The following is a 20455-nucleotide window of genomic DNA, read 5'->3' on the forward strand; positions in this document are numbered from 1 at the left end:
TGATTAAAACTGCTTCTTCTACATGTCTTCAGTCTCGACTGAGGAAGTTTTGTAAGCTCAGATTCTTGTTTGATGTCATCTCTGTGCTCCAACTTCTCTTCATATGCAAAAATGTTTCTAATAATTTATTCTCTACAGAAAGCCACTCTGAATGCTATTTGTTATCCGACCTTAATCTGCAAGCAAATTAGTTTCCATTCTTTAATCAGGCTCAGAGTAATTTTCCCCATGTTCATCACGTGAATATCTAATTATGCTATTGACGCCTTCATCAAACTTTAACGTTCTCAAGTTATTTTATCGAAGATCCAGGGGAGAGTGGCAAGAAACAGATCAAGGCAAGGATCGCTGAACACGTTACCTCATGGGAAACATGTTTGAATCTATGTGAGCACGAATTATCCTAGTTGATAATTTTCGTGACTTTCCTCAGGCTATCCAAGGTAATGCATAGGACTGGATTTACGATTATGGGGCCCCGAGGCAATGAAAATATGGAGACCCCTATCAAACAAAAAAAAAAAAACTCCGCAGTTTTAATCCGTAAGCGAACTAAACGTATACCGACCGAGCAACCGTCTTTTGCCGGCGAAGTTAGTGCCAACTTTAGCGGATAGAGGGTGTCGTGTTGTCAGCGCAACGTATCCCCACGGCCGTTAATTTCGGTCTTCTAGACCGGAGCCGCTATTTAATTGAAACAGCTCCTCATTATCCTCACGAGGCTGAGTGGACCCTGTTGAAGACCCATTACTTCTCAGAAAAACTGGTAGCGCCGGGAATCGAACCTGGTCCTCTGGATCTGTAGCAAGGTACTCTGAAAACTAGACTACAGAGGCGGTTGGAGACCCCTATCCGCAACAAAAAATTTTGGTCCCGACAGTTTTTGTTGTTGTTCTTATTTCTTATAATTACTTAAAGTACAGACTAAATTTTCCTGAACTGAGAAAATCAAACGTCTCAGTTAAATCTGCGGATTCTATTCCTGTTCTGTGGAGGCCCCTAGGAGAACCCCCCGGTCGCTCCCCCTTAAATCCGCCAATGTTAATTCCGAGATGATAAACTGAAATATTTCACGCCTACAATTATCCATTTCTTCCAGTTTGACCTGTACTTATTATTTGGCCTTTTTCAGGCTTCGTGAACTAACAATGGTCAAAACAAGGAGCACCGAAAAGAGAAACGAATAGGCTTACGTAGCAGTGGACACGACTCGTTTACACTGAAAACGATTCTTCGTGTATTTTTGTGAAGCAGCCCCCCCCCCCCTGTACGTCTCACAATATTGCAGTATAGAAACATGAAAACATGAAAGAAAACGATTGTCCATCTTCATTATCCCTGAAAGACATAACAGAAGAGTAGGTGAGTTTATTTCTTCAGCTGAAACGATAAAGTCTGAAATACATGCTCTCATATTTGTTTGTAGTTCATTTAAGCTGCTATCGGTAACTCAAGATTATGCGAAACAGAATGAATTGGCACTGTTGTAGAAGTGAGAAGCCGCGGCCTACTTGAAGCTCCAATCTCGACATTTATCTGGAGGAAATGAGGAGAACTAAGAAAATCCTGAGTCAGGATGGTCGGGGTCTCGGTCGGGGTTCGAGTAGGATATCTTCTGAATAGGAGTGAGAAGCTTTCTCGCTTGAACCGGTTTGCTCGGCGCATGTGCTGAATGAAGCACGCATGTATGTTGTTGTCTAAGAAATTTTTGATGACGGGTCATAAGGTAGCGATATAGATTTTTACGTCTTCAGTAAAACGTTGCTAGTTATTATTTTCAACAAAAAATGGAAGCCAAAATCGCTATATCGGAATTCTAATCGAAGACAGAAGAATTTTTCCCCTCCGTAAGGTTGCCTTATCAATGAATGATGTATCATAAAAAATGTTTCAGACAAAGTATAAGAACTGGTTCTAAAGGCTCGATACTAGCAACATTTTATTTAAAAACGGCCATGAAATATTCTGTTTGGAAAACCTACCACCCGAAATTTAACTCGTACGACCTGATGTGGGAGTCAATCAAACTTTCTGTTGACTCGCGGAATATTAACCTCGCCATGTTTACTGGTTGGCAACTGGCCGTGAGACTCCCATATGGCAGAATGGTTGTCAGCTTTTGATCACGTTCTGAAGGAGGTGAATATTGTATGGCCAGGAAATGGATGACTTCCGTGCCGTGCTACGAGAAACAAGAGACACTAGAGACAGCGATAATACATGCTGTGGGCGGGCTGACAATGGGTCAGAATCAGACATGTCTGCAATGGAATCATCATCATCATCATAATCATCATGGATTAGTCAGTACGTGGTCTGCATGTCGCTCTCTGCATCTTAACAGTGGGCGTCCTATGTATGATAGAATTATCATCGGAATCAGTCCGCCTTTCATTCGTTGCACGTGATATTCCCATTGTGATGTGCATTCTATAATTTTAGCGTTTAAGATGTTGAGCTCTTCCCTGATTTTATAATTTCTTACTTGGTCCTTCCTTGTGTAGCCTGCTACATCATTCAAGAATTGCATTTCTTCAGTTTCAAATTTTGCTCTCTTATTTTGGTCCATGTTGTCCACGGCGGAGGAATCTGTTTAAATAGGTAATTTGACGAGCATTGAACGAAATGTATAAGTATGATTGTAAAAATCAAACGTTACTACAACCGAAATTATTTCTCAACAGTATTGTTTTCAGATTACTCTTTGATCTTACCCTATGATCATGGTAATAACCTTTCGAGTTCCATAAAACTGGAATTTCTTCAGCACCGAATATTATTAGCTTCTTAAGAATGTGTCAGCTCAGTGGAGTTGGTTAATTGCTACTTGACATTGTTTATTTAGTTGTATTTAAAGAAAAGGGGTTGTTAATTACCTTATCTTATTATATCACATATGCCCCTGTCAATGTACAATAGATGAGCAAAGGAGATAAAGTTATCCCTGTGCTTAACTAATTAAGTATTACGCCATTAAGGCGTATGGGGGAGTGGATGCATGGATCCACATTTTCTTGACCTCGGCACTAGCTGGAAGTGAGTGGTCGCATTCCGGCCTCTGCCGCTTTGCCCCCGGGATAGAGCCCTCTATACACATTGGATAGGAGGCTGGGTGGGCCCCAGAGCCGGTCTGGATGACGTGGAGAAGTGAAAATTCTTGACCCCACTGGGAATCGAAACCTGACCCCTCGGTCGTCCAGCCCGTAGCCAGTCGCTATACCGAGTACGAGTTCTGTACTTTCGGAATAGTAATCAAAAAGGAATGCTGAAACCGAGCACCAGGGACTCGAACACCAGAACCCAAACTATAAACGGCAACGAATTATTCATTCGTTCATGCAACTTCAGCTAAATTAACATAGTGTCCATTGCTTTATAACAAAATGAATGGACATTAGGATGAACGTCAGCTGTTTTTACGAGCAGAATTTTGAAACAAAAAGTTCTAACTACGGAGAATATGTCCGCAGAGTTCTAGTTCCACTGTCTGAGTCTGAATGGGGGATGAGACCTGCAAGTGCTTATTGTTTCTGGCTTACCGCTTACCTTTGTCCCCACATCCCCTTCAACTCCCTCTGCCTCGGCCTGTGAGACCATGCACCGTGCAATTTCACGTCAGTTATACAGACAAGCCTGAGAGGAAGCTGTGGTGGACAGGGCAGAGGCTGCCAGTTAAATGAAACATCTGACATCATCTCTAGAAAATACAAGCTTAAAATATTTGTGACTTCCCAGCAGTGCGCAACATTAGTTACACAGAGATATAACTTAATTTTTTCAGAAACTCAGCATAAAATAAAATTGTTCTGAAAATAAATTCAGTGTATTCCTTTCAGTCCTGTGTGGAAGGCTGGTTAGATTGTAGCCCTGTGAGACGCAGAAGGCGACGAAAGGGACCCCGGTGCCTGAGGATAAAACTGGGCCACATGTCACGGGGGACACAAATAAAGATATCTGATCCTCCAGGTCAGTGTTAGGTGAGCCTCTTGTCACGATGCCATGGCACGTCCTCAGGTTGCGGATGGAGGAGACGTCCTACAGAAATGGAAGGCAGTTGCGGATATACTGAATAAGCATTCGCGGACAGCCGACAAAGGGTGGGTCTCCAGCTTTGGTGTTGGGCCAACAACTCCTCACCGTAAAAAAATAAGCTTGTTACGAGAGATCACACAAAGCCTCGGACCTGGACGGATTCTTTGGATAAACGACCTAAGCTAAAGAAAATGGATATGAGATTTAATACATGAAAAGTGAGAAGCATGTATAGGGCAGGTTCGCTCAGGTCAATGGCAGAAGAAATCTCAAAATATAAGTTAGATTTAGTGGAAATACAGGAGGTCAAATGGGACGGAGGTTACACCGAACCCGCAAGCGAATTCAAAAGGGGATGAGAATTATGAATTAGGTACAGGGTTTCTCGTACATAAGAGAATCGTATCAGCAGTTAAGAGGGTAGAGTTTGTTAGTGATATGATGTCATACACAACACTAAAAGGTCACCGTTGAGGTATCATCATTCTGAATGTTCATGCCCCAACAGAAGATAAAATGGACGATATGAAGGACAGGTTCTATGAACTAGAACATGTGTTCGATAAATTCCCTAAATACCATACGGAAATTCTGATAGGAGATTTCAGTGCCTAAGTAAGTAGGGAAGACATTTTTAAAACCAACAATAGGATTGATCTTTCTCAGGACCAGTGGAGGGCTCCTGTGATCACGGTAATGAACCTTCGGGTTACAAAAAATACTGGGAAGTTCTTGAGTAGCTGCACAATTGGCAGCTTCTCAAGAAGGGCTCCATAAAGTTAGTTAGTTATAGATCTGCGACAATGAAATTATAAATTAAAATTTTGGAATGCTTTCGGAAATTAAATATACCGACGGAGCGACGGATGGATGGCCACACACTAATTCATATTAATTTAATCTTTCGATGGGTATGTACACATAAACCTTTCTATCAACATTTGGGGGCAATAAGACATCGGAGATCCGACGGTGACTCAGCGCGCTTTAATTGAATACTGGTAGTGAATTTATTCGCTATTATGAATAGTAAGCCTATTCTGAGTATGCCGTGCAGGGACGGAAATGAAGCAATAGAACTTGCTACACATTCCAGAGCAATAGAGAATCCTGGAGGTATGATCAACATACATTAAAAGGGGAATCATTGCAATGTATATTTCGCAATTCGTTACCACGAAGAGAAAACGTGTCGTTACTTACTTACTTACTTACTTACTCACTCATGGAGATGAGATCTTCTTGAGGAGCCGCCAGTTACGCAGCTGTTCAAGAATTTCCCAGCATTTTATGAAAACCAAAGTTTCATTACCGTGTTCACAAGAGCCCTTCATTGGTCCCTATCCTGAGTCAGATCAATCCAATCCATACTATTCCATCCTATCTTTCTAATATCCATTTTAATATTGTCCACCCACCTACGCCGTGGTCTTCCTTCTGGCTTTGCCACCAATATCCTATATGCACTCCTCTACTCCATTCGTGCTACATGCCATGTCCACCTCATCCTCCTTGATCATTCTACTTATGCTTGGAGAAGAGTACACGTTATGAAGCTCCTCATGATGCAGTTTTCTCCAACCTCCTGTCACTTCATCTCTATTCGGTCCAAATATTCTCCTCAACACCCTCAGTCTATGTTCCTCTCTTAATGTCAGAAACCAAGTTTCACATCCATACAGAACAACAGGCAAAATTATAGTTCTGTATAGTATAATTTTTATGTTTTTGGACAGAAGACGAGAAGAAAAATTGTCATTATGCATTATAATTAGGACGTCTTAAGGCAAAGGAAATACGTTCGCTAAAAGCACCCTGGAAGAAGTACTATCAAGGGATTTGTTTAAAAGGGTTGAGGAAAACCATGAAAACAACCCAGAAGACCGTTCTCTCCACAATTACCGGCGTCACCAGTGTGAGAATGTCAAGTCCAACGTAGCTATATCGAATTTTTAATACTGTCGTAACCTTACCCACTTGTTTACTTACTTCAGTCTTCCAAACCAGTGGCTGGTATATTGACGGGTCAGCCAATAAAATCACAATTTACTCTGCGCATGAGATCACGTGACGATGGCGTGACCCCCGCCGCTGCCACCCCACATTTCATTGCAATTCTGATTTCCTCAGCGTTGCCTAAAAGGACTCTGTCCCCCCCTCAAATAAATCACTTATAAAATAAACAGACCTAAGCGCTATCCAAGTTTCGACGTAAATCAACCCCTGAATCGTTAAAGGAAATAGAGCCGTGCCGTGCCGTGCCGTGCCGTGCCGCACCGCGTAGGTTTAAATGTCCACTTGAGAAAATATCATGGCAGCTGTCGGATTTGGGGATGTTGTTAAGAGAAACGTCGTTAGAGGTGATAAATTGACTCTGCAGCAGGCCCAACTATAAATTATTAATTAATATTTATTTATGGGCGTTCTTTTTGTGAATATGATAGCGTTTTGAGTTTTATAAAGGGTATCGCTTTGGCGGACTGACACAGAGGTTATTAAACTCTCCCAGTGCGTTCTAGGTCTACATACCTATATGAATTTTCATCGAATCTTATTACATGGTTTGGAAAAAGAATTATTCAGACAGACAGACAGACATGATACTCATTTATGCAATGTATTCAAGAGCCCAAAAATTGTTCACTCTTACACACATCGCCTGCTGACAAGCTAGAGTTTAGTTAAAGCGAGTTCAACGGTAATAACTTTTGCCGAACCTTGAAGTCGAGTTGTAGTACTCCTGCTTAGACTGAGGGAGAAGGGGAGGGGGTGGGGAACGGGATCCACTCAGCCTCGTGAGGAGCTATCTCAAGGAAATAACGGCTCCGGTCTAGAAAACCGAGATTAACGGCCGTGGGGATCCATTGCGCTGACCACGTGACACCCTCTATCCACAAAAGTTGGCACTAACTTCGCCGACAAGCGGCGGTCACTCGGTCCGTATAGTTCGCTTGCGGACTACAGGCCATGGAGTTTGTTTGTTTGTTTACCTTGCTTCGCGGGAGAATTTTAATAATGGCAGGAATATAATAATTCTGGCAAGTTTCGCCACAGGCTACTACTGCAGTCTACTTATACATTTTCGGTTCTAATATTTGTTGTCAGACTGGAAACCACAGCTTCAGATTTTTAGATATTGTTGACATAGCACTTAAAGTCTCTCTGTATGTAGGCTACTCACACGGTATAACTTGCAAAAATAAGCGACAAGTAAACTAAACTCACCCTGTTCATATGGGATTTGAGGTTTCCACAGCAATAAAAATTCTTGTTACGGTCTTCCGTATTATGATATCTTGTAGTCTGGTAGGTGAATACCAACGTTTAGAAGCAGTCGCTTCGTGTATTATTAGGGTAGAAGTGAGCCATGCTGGCAACGTGGCTAGAAGATCACGTGAATTCTCTTGTACTGTGGAATAATAGATTTGTTACTGAAACACAGTCCCCTGGCTAGTAGGCTGCTAGTAAAAATATATCCATAATCTATTATATATTCTATCTATTATATTCATAATCTTATTGATCTAATAGTCAGCCTAGTAGAAATGCTCGGCCAGCGCGTAAGGCTGACAACCTCATCGCCACCTGTGAGCCGATTGTCTAGAAAATGTTGGATCCTCGACGTCTCACAACCCTATAGGCTCCACGGCCTCTTACAGGGATAGCTTTATTTTATTCGGAAAGTCCCAGATTCGAATCTGGGCCCTGAGAAATAGTACATATGTGCGGCTTCAAGGTTTAGTAATATTTCGATGTGACAATATATCGTGCAATGAAAAATAATCCACCGTTTGTTGAGCCATATCAATTCTGTCCTCTTCTAGACAAGTTGCAGTGGCAGGTGGGGGCCTGGGGTCCATGTCTGCCTGTGTCCCCGGCAGATGTGAATCAGGTGGCAGCCATACACCAGCCCGTGGTAGGAGATGCTCGACATGACAACTTGGGGGTTACACAACGGAACGTGAGCTGTGTGCTCGTGTCGCATGAGGCCACCAAGGTACGTATGTGTTCAGTCATTTTTCACTTCTTCCGCCACCATATACCACTAAGTGAACAAAAGTTTGTCTTCAGGTACATCGATCGGTGGACGAAGAAAACTGTTTCACAGTGGCCAGAAAGCCTGACCCTGTCCGATTTTGCCACATTCCACGTCCCCAGGATTGCGTAGTTGGTCCCTACGGTGAGTGGAGCCCATGCAAGGGCTGTCCAGCCGGGAACCAGACTCGGGTGAGAGCTGTGCTGGTGGCGCCGCTCAACGGAGGGCGGCCGTGTCCACAGTTAACTGACACTAGGGTGTGTAATCCGCGGTCCGAATGCCTTCTGCACAGCAAGAGCAGTAGCGTGGAGGACGGTAGCCGCTCTGGATCGCCAGAGTACAAGCTAAAGCTTGGTGAGTGGAGGCGTTGCGAGGCGCCAACATCAGTTGTGTCTGCAGATCTCATAGAAGCTCGTCTCCAGCAGCATGGTAAGCTACATCGTCATAAGTATTGACGGTATATGGGAAGCGTGCCGCCGAAAAGTCTGGCTTATCGAACAGCTTGTCACTCGTATTCATTTCAAGTATCGACCAGGACTGAAGTATTTCCTGATTATCTTCAGTCCCTTCAGCAAATTCCGAGATAGTACCTAGAGTAGGCCACGACCGCGTCTTTCAAAATCCTTTCTAATTCATCATTGGCTTGCCAGCCGTTGATACGATGCTGTATACGAGTAGTTCAGCGACTGAAAGCCTCGTTAAATAACTCACAGAAATTGAAAAGATTTCAATCTATGTGATGATTGCATAATTTTATATGCATCTCCGACAGCACAGTTGGTGGATTCAGTGTGACATGGAACACACAGGCATTCATTCTGACCAAAGAATAAATTTCTTACAGAGATACTGAGTATGTGTATTAAGGGTGTTTCAGAACAAGGTGTTGAGGAGAATATTTGGACCGAACAGAGATGAAGTGACAGGAGGTTGGAGAAAACTGCATTATGAGGAGCTTCATAACTTGTACTCTTTACCAAGTGTAATTAGAATGATGAAGTCAAGGAGATGAGCTGGGTAGGGCATGTGGTACGAATGGGGGAAGAGCAGAAATGTATATAGGATATTGGTGGGAAAGCCGGAAGGAAGGAGACCACTAGCAAGACTAAGGCATAGGTGGGCGAACAATATTAAAATGGATCTCAGAGAGATAGGATGGGATTGTATGGACTGGAGTGATCTGGCTCAGGATAGGGACTGCTGGAGAACTCTTGTGAACACAGTAATGAACCTTCAGGTTCCATAAAATGCTGGGAAATTCTTGAGTGGCTGCACAATTGGCAGTTTCTCAAGAAGGCCTCAGCTTCATATGTGTGTGTGTGTGTGTGTGATACTGAGTATGTATAGGACTATATCTGCAAGTAAGTCACCAGGCACGTCCACGTAAATTGATAATTTTTTACTTCAAAATAGTTAAATATTTTTAAATTGAAAGATACACACAGGCCCTGGTAGAAGCCCAAATGCTCCCCAAGAAGATGAGAAAACCTCCCTCCCCACCCAGTTAACAGACTTCTCAAAAGTGACAAAACATGAAATTCCTAGATACTGACGAAGACCGACATTAGTGTCATAACTCTGAAAAGAGTTTTAGTTACGTTGCTGCATAACAATGTTTAGATTATTGTCAATTAATGGCCATGATAGAACAGAAGAGTAACAAATTATTTTTACTCAATGTAAGTCTAAAAAAGAGTTGTAAAATATTCTCAGGTGGTCTCTTATTTCCCCTGTGCTGCTGTGCCAGACCCAGGTGTATGTATGTACATGACCGCTTTTCGATGATGTCATGAATTCAGTACTTGTAACTTCAGTACTTGTATTAGTCTGTAATAGTTGGAAGTATTTGGTCTTTCTGTAATGTTATTTTGTATTAATGAAGACATGTTTTTAACTGTGAAATTCTCATTAGCTCCTCATAAGTTAATTACAGTGGCATTTAGTATTATACATATGTGACTCAGGAAGTTTACAGACTACTGATTAGTAAATGGTCATGCATTATTCAATAAATATCAACATGTGACATAGCTTATCACTGAAGGGTCTTGCATTCAATCACAGGAAAATCTATATGGCACTTGTGGGCAAAGTGGCACCATGGAACAGTTTTATCTGCGGTCTTCGGATTTCCCCTATCACTTATCATTCCACCTATGCCCCATACTTATCTGTTACCCGATGTCTATCCAAGGAAAACTGTTAACAGTTAACGCAGCAATTAAACGTGCAATAACTAGTAATGAGACACTTCATATATTACCATAAGAAAATCGTGTTTTATTCTTTGAATTGATTTATTGGTGTTAAAATTGCACTTAATAAAAGTTACTTGGGGGGGGGGGACAATCAAATTTCTACATCAATGTTAAACATTGAAGTCATTAAGTTTATTCAATTAAAACAAGTTTCATCAACTTCTAGTTTTGAAAATATGACATTTTAGTCCCTACAGAAACCTGTGCCTTTCCAATTTGAAGAAATATTACTATCACTGCTAGTTTTCTGCATAATAGGACAGATTGATCTGACAAAACTTAGAATGCCTCAGTAGTATTTTTAAAAGAGAATTCTTTTTATGCATGTCATTGGTTCAAGGTGATCACGATGCCCTTTACATCCCTGGAAGCAGTATTACTAACAACAATAACAACAATGATGTGTATCCTGTGTCTCCTGTGCTTGGTGGAACCTCTACTGAGAGCATCGAGAACTACTTCACATTTCAGCCACAGGTCGGTTACCAGACAAGGGAAGTATCATGTCGGGATTCCCGCGGTGCAATTATTGATATAAGGTAAGTAATTAATTAGATTGAATGCCATATGTTGGACAGTATATGAGCAAGAAAGTATCTGGAACACTTCACACATAGACATTCAGATTATACGAGCATATTGTCAAATGAAGTGCAGAACTGCTTCTGAATAGTGGGTTCAGAGTGATGACTGAGAAAATATTTCAGGAACTTGTGCACTGATTCACCTCAGCTCAGCTCAGCTCAGGCATTGTTCAGTGAACTGCATCAGACCCATCTGGAGTCTAGTCATCAAGGCTAGATTAGGTGGATAGGAAGCTATTGTGACTATTCTTATTTTCAGATATCTTGTGTATTAATTGGCGTAAGTTGAAGGTTCAAGTACCAACAGAATGTAGGAAATAAAGAAGGGATAAAAAAATATTTTCCAAGAGGTTTGAGTTTGAATCCAGACAGTTACAAGAAACATAGTTTTTATGTAGCTTCTTCAAAATGTGGTGTCATTTTCAACCTACTACAAATTTTTGTTCATATATGTCTGATGGAGAAAATGTGAGTCATGTGAAGGATGTAGGTCTGTATGCTAAATCTCACTTCTTTATAACGAGTAGTTGAGGAGTGTCAGATCTTCTGTTGGCAATGGAAAGGAAGTACATTGAGTTGGCCAGTCACTATTTTTACAGCAATTTGAGGGTGAATCAATGCATGAAACTACATCCACATATCAAAGGCTATGGCTTCATTATAAGAAAAACTGGAAATTCCAGGAAGTGGCATGGATTTGAAATGTTGAATCTCATAATTGTAAGTCAGAGAAAATTTGTAAATGACAGGTAATTTATTCCCAAGGTTTCATTCCTCAGATCTTTTTGCATTATTTAAATCCCAACACAAGATACAAAAGGAGTGCTATTCAGTCAGCGACTGAAGTAGGCGTTATTCAATGAGCCCATAAGAAATGGAGATTATAGAATTGCAAGTGTAGTCATTAAGATCCCATGTATACTGCATTTCACAAATTGAAGAAGTATAAGCCCTTATTTTGGGGGCATGAAATTCTTCCAAACAGAAAGCTTACTAAGAACATAAAATCCTTCAGACATTTTTGGATGTCATGTAGCAATTTCCAACAGCTTGTGGATGTTTTACCCCTAGCAAAATGCAAATAAATTTTTCATGATGACATTTCACAACTCACTGAACTGTCACCATTCAGAGCATACTCACATTTCTGGGTCTTTATTTGGCTACATATATATTGCTGCAAGATCATAGCCTGTATGCTTATAATTTTTTTTTCTTGTTTTCAGCTTGTGTCTAAATGAAGAAGCTCGTCGTAGTGAGATGCCCTCTGATGTTCGCCCCTGTGTTGTAGCCCAAGACTGTGTTGTGAGCCAGTGGTCTGCCTGGGTTCGAACTCAGGATGGATGCGTGGCTTCTTCAGGAAAAGTAAGTAGCAGAATATTGTCATGTGTATCAGTGACTAAGAGGTGGGTTTGGATTGTTAACGAGATTTATTAACAACCTACAGTTTGTAATTACAATTAATTATTACATTATTGCTGATTTTTACTCTACAAAGCACTCAATGCTTAGCTCTTCAACCTATCTGCACTAGTCTTCACAAATTTATAACACAGGAACTATAAAAGTCCCACTAAATCACACACTCCCAATATCACTGTTCTACAGCACATATGAAGTCTTCCTCTCACACTAAATCTTCACAGGTTGACTTCCTGTACTCTTTTGCATTCCTCCAGCTTACTGCTTGCTTGCTGTACCCCTCCAGCTTATTGCTGTCCTCTTGTTTGCATGCTTCTTCCGCCACTACTCACTCATAACTTGTAACTGCCTTGAACTCTCCTAGACTCTTACTTATATAGCCGCAGAACGGACATGCATCACAGGAAACGCATGTCACATGATCACTGCCTACGCTTGTGTGATATCACGGCAGACACAGAAAACACAGCTTCCTCTACTGAAGCGTACTGGACTGTGTTTACAGAGCTGTTGCCTAGCAATATGTTGACCAAATTTGTTGCAATATATAAGTACTCAGTTTTGAGTGGGAAGAAGGATTGTGTTGTGGAAAAAATATTTTATTGGCAGTGTGATATTCTAAAAACAAGATTTTATACCATGAAGATAGAGACAACAGATTAGCCCCAGACACTGGAATCTATTTACCAGACTGCATGGTGTCATATAACAGAAGATCATACTCTGACTATTCATAACTGCCAAATCTGTGTCCTGTAAGTATATACTAGCTCAGAAAGAGCAACTAGTTTTTGTTTTTCTTTTTTAATTTTGTGAGTGTTAATATATGACATGTGGAAAGAACTTAAGTATTTATCATGAAATGTGAGTTAGGTTACAAGGATTTCAGGGAATTTCACAAAACACCAAATACACTTAAAACATACATTTGTTATTGCTCTTAGTAATACTGCCTCGATCATTATCTATTCTGATTAATCATCAAAAGAGGCACCTAAAATTGTTCAATGCCAGGTATTTCAGATTCTTACATTGGTGACTATGAAGATACTGTATTCTGTGACATGGCCAAGAAGATTTGTATAGCAGTAATGCTCTAGAAATATCATGGGTTCGAATCCCACTCAGGGCATGGATGTTTGTGTGCATTTTTCTGTGTTTGTCTACAGGTAGAGGCCTTGCGACGAGCTTATCACTCACCCAAGGAGTCCTACCGCATGTGTAAGATCTAGTAAACCGAAGTGAAATGGAGAGTTTCATGGAGGTAGGCCTAGGCCCAAATTGGGGCTGTAGTGCCACAGGAAAAAAAAATGCTGTAGAAAAGTGGGTATTCTGACCAAGGTTTTTCGCGGTTTTCCTCAGTCACTGTAAGCAAATTCCAAGGTAGTATACAGTAACTAGAAGATTATTCCTAAATAAAAATATTGTCCAGTGTAGCAAAGAACAACAGATGAGCTGAAGATGAATGTAAATTACGTTAATATATATGACAATGGCCAAAAGGCCAAAACATGTAATAAAATTATAGTGTATGGTATATCAATAAAAATAATTGTGTTGACAGAATAGAACAATAAAGAAAATAATTAGGCCATGACTGTTTGCTTTCACATCCTTTCCTATTCATTATTCACAAATCATTCTATGACTTGATACTGTGATATAACATTATATAGAATTATTTGCAAAGAAGAATGATGTTAAATTCAAGTACTGTATCCTGAAATTGAAATACTGTCATTTATATACATTCCTAAAATTATCTTGTGTCGAAATATCCACAGATTTTGTGCAGTAAAAGTAAAACTGTAGATCATTTCTTATGTATGTATTATGAAACACTGTTAATGTATATGGCTGTTTGGTTTCTTACATTTCCATGAAGATCATAAGATATATTTAAGTAAACATTTCATATGTCCCTTCTGTTTATTTCATTACTGTTAGAAAGAAAATAATACAGTCACTTGAAATGTATTTACTTTTGTTTTTCAACACCTCAACAATTCAATTAAATAAACCAAAGAAATAAAGTGTTAGTTATGACTGAAAGTTCTCCTGGGAAATGGCTTCATCTTCATTTTCACAATCAATACAATGTACACTTTCATATGTTTTAAAACTCCATTGATAGAATCACTATTATTATTTCTGGGCCTAAAATTGCTGTAGTAGTAAAGCTTTCAAATCTACTACAGGTATGTTCTCTGCAGACACTTCATTAATTAGTTAGCAAGTTATAAAAAGTTAAACAGTTCCATAACAAATAAAATAGTTAACAAATGTTTATTAATTGTTCTTGAAAAGCAATATTCTTATTATCTAAATGTGAATGAATTAAATTGCTATTTATTGCATGTAGGAAACTATTTTATCTAAGTTATTTCATTTTGACTTTTGTGTTTTTGAAACAAACAGTTTCAGGTAATGTATATGAGGACAAATCAGTATTTTTCATTTTCATTACCTGTTCTCCTACTTTGTTCTAGATTCGTCCTGAAATCCATGAGCGGAAACGTGAGGTGGTGAGATTACAAGAAGGTGATGGGCAGCCATGTCCCCATCTGTTGGAGACAAGACACACCACAGATCGTGACCAGCTCCAGCTCTGTGCGAATAAGTGAGTTACTGAGTTAAGTCCCACTTCACTTTACTACAGTACCTGTACTGTTATGAACGTTAAAACAATGAAAATATTCAATTACAAAAAAATAGTATGTTTGAATATTGGCCTCTTATTCTTCAAACCACGTTATATAAAGTTAGGTTTGTGGACACGAAACCTGAGGTGGCACAACAAGAAGAGGTTCCCGTAGAAGACGCCGAAGTAATGCCAGTCAGAGAACCGAAGAAGAAAAGGCATAGGGACCGAAACCAGCAAAATATGAAGAACTCAGAAAGGAGAAATTGTGGACCCCAGAAGAAATCTGCTGTCGTCCGTGGAGGGACGAGCCACCGTGCAAAAGTGGCACAGAAAACACAAACCAACCAGAAGGTGTTCCGCTGTGCAGCAGTGGCACAATGCAGGAGGGAAGCCTTCAAGAAGGAAACTACCCAGGGAACCTTCGGATGCTGGAGAAAGGAATTGTCCATTGACAATTGTCTACACCGTCTCTGCAAGCAGCCTTATGACGAGTCTCAACCATGCGAGGTGTCCGTAACAGCGTAGAGAAAACAGCAGTGCGCACTGTTGCGCCACGGTCTCGGACCAGCAAGTGGCGGGAAGACCAGGAGGAACGATGACGTCAGCAAGTGCAGACCACACTTCAAGTGCTGTTATGTCGACATAAGGAACTTCTGACAGAAGACATGATCAAGGATTGGACCTTGTGGAGGGGTCGACCCTGTCCAAAACAAGAAAGAAGCAGAGCACAGAAGGAGCTGGTAAATTAGAAACACTGGCCTCCCCAGAGAGAACGAATGAGCAAGAGAGAAAGTGAAGGAGTGAATGTGATACAACTGGATCTTCTGGAAAGTTAACAGGAAGCCGCTTGACACGAGTTGGTCTTAAGAGGGGAGCAGATGTAACGGACGGAGAATAGTCTCTGCAAGAGTAGTAGCTGAAACAACAGGAGTCACAGCAAGCACAGCAACAGGAAGAAAAAGGAACGGGGATGTACCGTTAGGCTGTTTGGGACGAACAACCTTTAGAAGGGAGTAGTGTGATGTGGATGGCGCAATGGGAAGTAGGGGTCACGTGAACTCTGCAGTCTCATGAGTGACGTCACATACCCCCACCCCTTCCATTATCATGCGACGCTTGGTAAACACCCCCTCCCCGCAATGATGTAACAGAGGAGCAACTGTGTCAGGCAACCATTGCCGCGGTGTTGTTACCAAGGGATACCGCGGTTACTGCCCAGCCGTAAACAACTCCCGACAGCATTGCTAGCAACACCTGTAAACACGGCGTCAGGCAGCAGCGGTACCTGTCACGTAACTGTTTTCTGTGTTGTCCGTGCTGAGGCTAAATAAGGAGCAGCGAACACTACTCAGTAGTGAGTGAGTACTGAGCCAGTTACAAGTCACGAGCAGTTGAAATATAGCAGCCGCTGAAGATAGTTGCAGTCTAGCCTTCACTGGAGGAAGTGATTGTGATACTGCCGATGGCAGTAATTGTGTAATTGTGAATTGTATACGTGAATGAGCGAATGGGAATTAAATTCGTTATATTCGATATGGCATAAAATTATTTGTCGTCTGTCACACACCCAACACGTGACAATATCATAATTATTTTATCATTTCTATTTTTTCTTATTCTGGGTGTGGAACAAGACTGAGTCCCTTGATCCTGCGGTCTGCAAATGTGCCTACTATTCCCACCCTGGATGATAGAAAAAAGAATGAAGAATGTATGAAATGATAAATGGCAGAAGAAAGTGAAACTACTTAGAGAATAACCTGGTCTAGTGCCAATTTGTCCACCACAAAACTCACATGAATTAATCTGGAATTGAACCTAGATCTTCATGATGAGAAGCCAGTGGTTAACTTCCTGAACTTTGGTTCACAAATCTTCATCATTATATAAACGAAGAACCTATTAATGAGGAATCTGTCATATTCATATATTTCTTTCAGATATCGCTGGCTGGCCTCAAAGTGGAGTCCATGTGTCCTGACGTCTGATGAACCTGCTTTGGGCTCAAAACTAGTGGAAGTAGGCTGTGGTGGTGGTGTACAGCTTCGGGAAGTCACATGTGTGCAGGCCAGTCAGGGCAGCCAACCTGTGTCTGATGAACTGTGTGAATCTTTGGAACCATTGCCAACTGTACAAAGGTCAGTACCAACATTGTGTTTGTACATCTTTTTGAACTAGTCATTTCTGCTTTTACAAAATTTAATGGTTTTCTTCGAACGGGCAAATAGTGGTGAAATATTCTCATAAATCCAGTATCAAGTATATTGTGAACTTCATGTAGACAATACATATTTAAAAATCCATTCTGTCCATTATAGAGAACACAGTATCTTGATTAAAATGATCACTTAGCTAGTGCTTTTTAGAAATATAGTCGCAGTTTAGTTTGATGATTATGTGAACCCAGAAATACACTCTATGGGCATTAACTCAAAGTCCATTTAGTATATAAATGACCACTGTTCTTTATCCATTTGTCATACTGTTATCATTTTCAAGCCAATAAGTACATTATCAACCAAAATTTATAAAAACAGTTCAGTGAGATTGTCAGCCATGGTGCTTCAACGTCTTCTGCATAAGGGTCATTCCATGTGAAGTCATCCAGAGAGGTCGCTCACTATTTTTAAAAAAATTCATAATTTGTACACTTGTTTACACATATTTCCACACTTCAAAAATATTAAAAAAATTGTAATCTGCTCGGTTCTCTTGGTACAGCCGTTTTTATGATGCGAAAAAACGCGTTTTTGGCTCAAATGGAGGTTTGCGTTATCTTCTATATTTCGATAACTATTGAAGTCAGAGACTCCAGTAATGAACCAATTTGTTCCTCATGATATGGACTATAAATCATATCATTACAAGGTTTCACTCAACTCACTTCCTCTAGGTCTAATTAACTTGGCTATTAGTTGAATATCAGAGTTGTAATTTTAACTCCAAGTTACTCTAGAATAGAGCATTATTTGTTATGAATTTCAAATTTTTCGGAGCTTCTCCACCGGAGATATGAGATGTTAAAAAGGCCGATTTTGGTCACAGAGCAAAGTTTTAAAACTCCTGGAAAATTCTGGAAACTAGGTATGGGGTTCAACCTACGTGACTATATTCCCCACGTAGGAAACAACAGAGGGTAGAAACCACAGATATGATACTTTCCCCCTCCCATTGGTTTTTGAAGGTGAAAAATAGCGTTTTTTCCCAAAATCGATAGGTAAGTTTCGAGCTTAATTAGACCTAGAGGAAGTGAGTTGAGTGAAACCTTGTAATAATATGATTTATAGTCCATATCATGAACAAATTGGGGTTTCATTGGAGTCTCTAACTTCAATGGTTATCGAAATATAGAAGATAACGCAAACTTCCATTTGAGACAAAAAAGCGTTTTTCGCATTATAAAAACGCTGTACCGGGAGAACCGAGCGGATTACAATTTTTTTTAAATATTTTTGAAGACTGAAAGTATGTGGAAATAAGTGTACAAAATATGAATTTTTTAAAAATGGTAAGCGACCTCTCTGGATGACTTCACATGAAATGACCCATAAGATAATTTTATTGAACTGTATGTAAGAATACATATCTCAAAAAGTAACATGTAAATATTATCAGCAGTTCAGAAGTTACAAATCTTTTCAAAGACTGTGAGAACTGCCAACATTATTCAGAATTTTGCATAAAGGAACTGAGGTCTTGCAGTGTACCATGTGAGGTGCAAGAATAATGTCCTGTAGAAGAAGTTGCACTATAGTTTTTAACACTCAGCATTTCTCTTACACGTCATAAAGGAATAACTTAAACTATAATGATTTCATATAATTTTGCTCATAAGTGTCCAGCAGTAGAGGTCCCTCTTAAACTGACAGAAAAGATGTAGCTTTAACTAACAGTTTTCACTCCACCATACTGGTATACTTGAAGACTAAGTTAAAACATATTAAAATGTAAGATGGTCTCCAGTAACATGATCTTCCTAAAAAGGTTCACAGAATCCAAGAATTAGAAGTCTTTAATAATTAATCTGTAACTGGATCAAAGAACATATGGACAGTTAGACATATAGCTAATTAAGAGGGTACTAGAAGATGTTACAAAATGTGGTTGAGATCCAATAAGGAGAATGATGAGAGCAGTATTATTAATACGAATGACATCCTCTGCTACATATAATTACGCTTTTCTTTCACAAATTTACCTACCATCAATGTTTTGAAACATGGTATAAATATTGTATTCTTCTCTACTGTGTTGTTCTTATTTATGTATGAAATATCTGTCAAATTTCATTTTCCTCTCAGGTGTGAGGTTGCATGTCCACGTGACTGTGAGGTAGGGCAGTGGGAGCCCTGGGGGCCATGCATGCCTCTGGAATGTCCTTTATTTGGAGATCCACCTGCTAAAGGTACTGGCTGCAAATCAAATATTACAGTTGGAAACACTGGATACAAGTGACAGAACCCATGTAGTTGGAGAGGGGGGGGTGTTGTATTCTGAAGAAATGTTTGATGTTATTCTGACTCATATTTCTCAATTTAAAATACTGCTAACACTTCAGAATGCATTGTGTGGTGGGAGGAACATGGTAATGTTAACTGGTAGTCAAGTACAAAACTTAGAAACTACCATATCAGCATAAATGGATTGATGAATGTATAAAATACACAATTAAATATATTGATAATGGGTGTCAAAAATGTGATAGTGCATCCAAAATTTGAAAAATACAGTCACCCACTTCTCTTGGATAAATTACCTCTCCAAGCTGATGAGAAACAGTTTACAGTTCTCATTTATGTTAAAGATCTCTGTTTCAGCTGGCCTAATATTTTTAATTGTTCTTCTTGTGTGAGTGTATGCAGATTGGATTCATCAAGCTAAGTGTATACTGCAATGGTGGGTTACTGTGAATAAAATAATAAACTTTCTGGTTTCATAAAAGACAGTCTGTTTCTTGACTAGCTGTGGACTGTAAGTGTATTGTTTTTATTTCATGAAATTTGTGTAAAGATTGCATAAATACCAATGGAAAACTTTTCAGAAACTTTGTAAGTTTTGAGGTTTTCACGGCGATGACAATGAAGAAAGTTGTCTTCTGGGTTTAGGCACCGTGTAGTTCTTCTTGCCTACCGCCTTCCTAGTGCTATTGACCTCAAGATCTTGGATTTTCTGGCCGTCCCCCCCCCCTACTTAGTACACATCATATGGTCTTTATCGCTCTCAACAATCTCGACACGTGGAACATCCTTTCCCTCAAGAGAATCCTACTAGCCACACCAGTTCTTCGTCATGTCATTGACGTCAATAGCCTGTCCTCAACCTACCGGTTTTTCTTGACTACCGCACTTCCTAGTGNACAAAACAAATACAAAAAATTTAAACAAACACACAGATAACAGAATAATTAAAACTAATTGTTTATGTTATGCTCCACATATTCAGAAACTGTATAAAAGGAATTATTCATAAGATATAAAGA

At 39.9% G+C, this 20455-nt stretch overlaps 1 protein-coding gene across 5 annotated transcripts in view; it reads left to right on the plus strand.

Moving 5' to 3' along the window:
- LOC111864797 (thrombospondin type-1 domain-containing protein 7B) overlaps positions 1-20455 on the plus strand; it is a 245009-nt gene that overhangs the window by 179756 nt on the left and 44798 nt on the right. For all 5 annotated transcript variants that reach the window (XM_023852328.2, XM_023852339.2, XM_023852312.2 and 2 more), the window contains 7 exons: positions 7857-8029; positions 8104-8497; positions 10667-10865; positions 12137-12275; positions 14822-14952; positions 16917-17114; positions 19278-19381. In XM_023852328.2, the coding sequence (XP_023708096.1) occupies positions 7857-8029; positions 8104-8497; positions 10667-10865; positions 12137-12275; positions 14822-14952; positions 16917-17114; positions 19278-19381 (1338 nt within the window). The remainder of the gene's footprint in view (positions 1-7856; positions 8030-8103; positions 8498-10666; positions 10866-12136; positions 12276-14821; positions 14953-16916; positions 17115-19277; positions 19382-20455) is intronic.

This window comes from Cryptotermes secundus, unplaced genomic scaffold (assembly GCF_002891405.2).
Source record: "Cryptotermes secundus unplaced genomic scaffold, Csec_1.0 scaffold579, whole genome shotgun sequence".
In the NCBI taxonomy this organism is placed as follows: Eukaryota; Metazoa; Arthropoda; class Insecta; order Blattodea; family Kalotermitidae; genus Cryptotermes; species Cryptotermes secundus.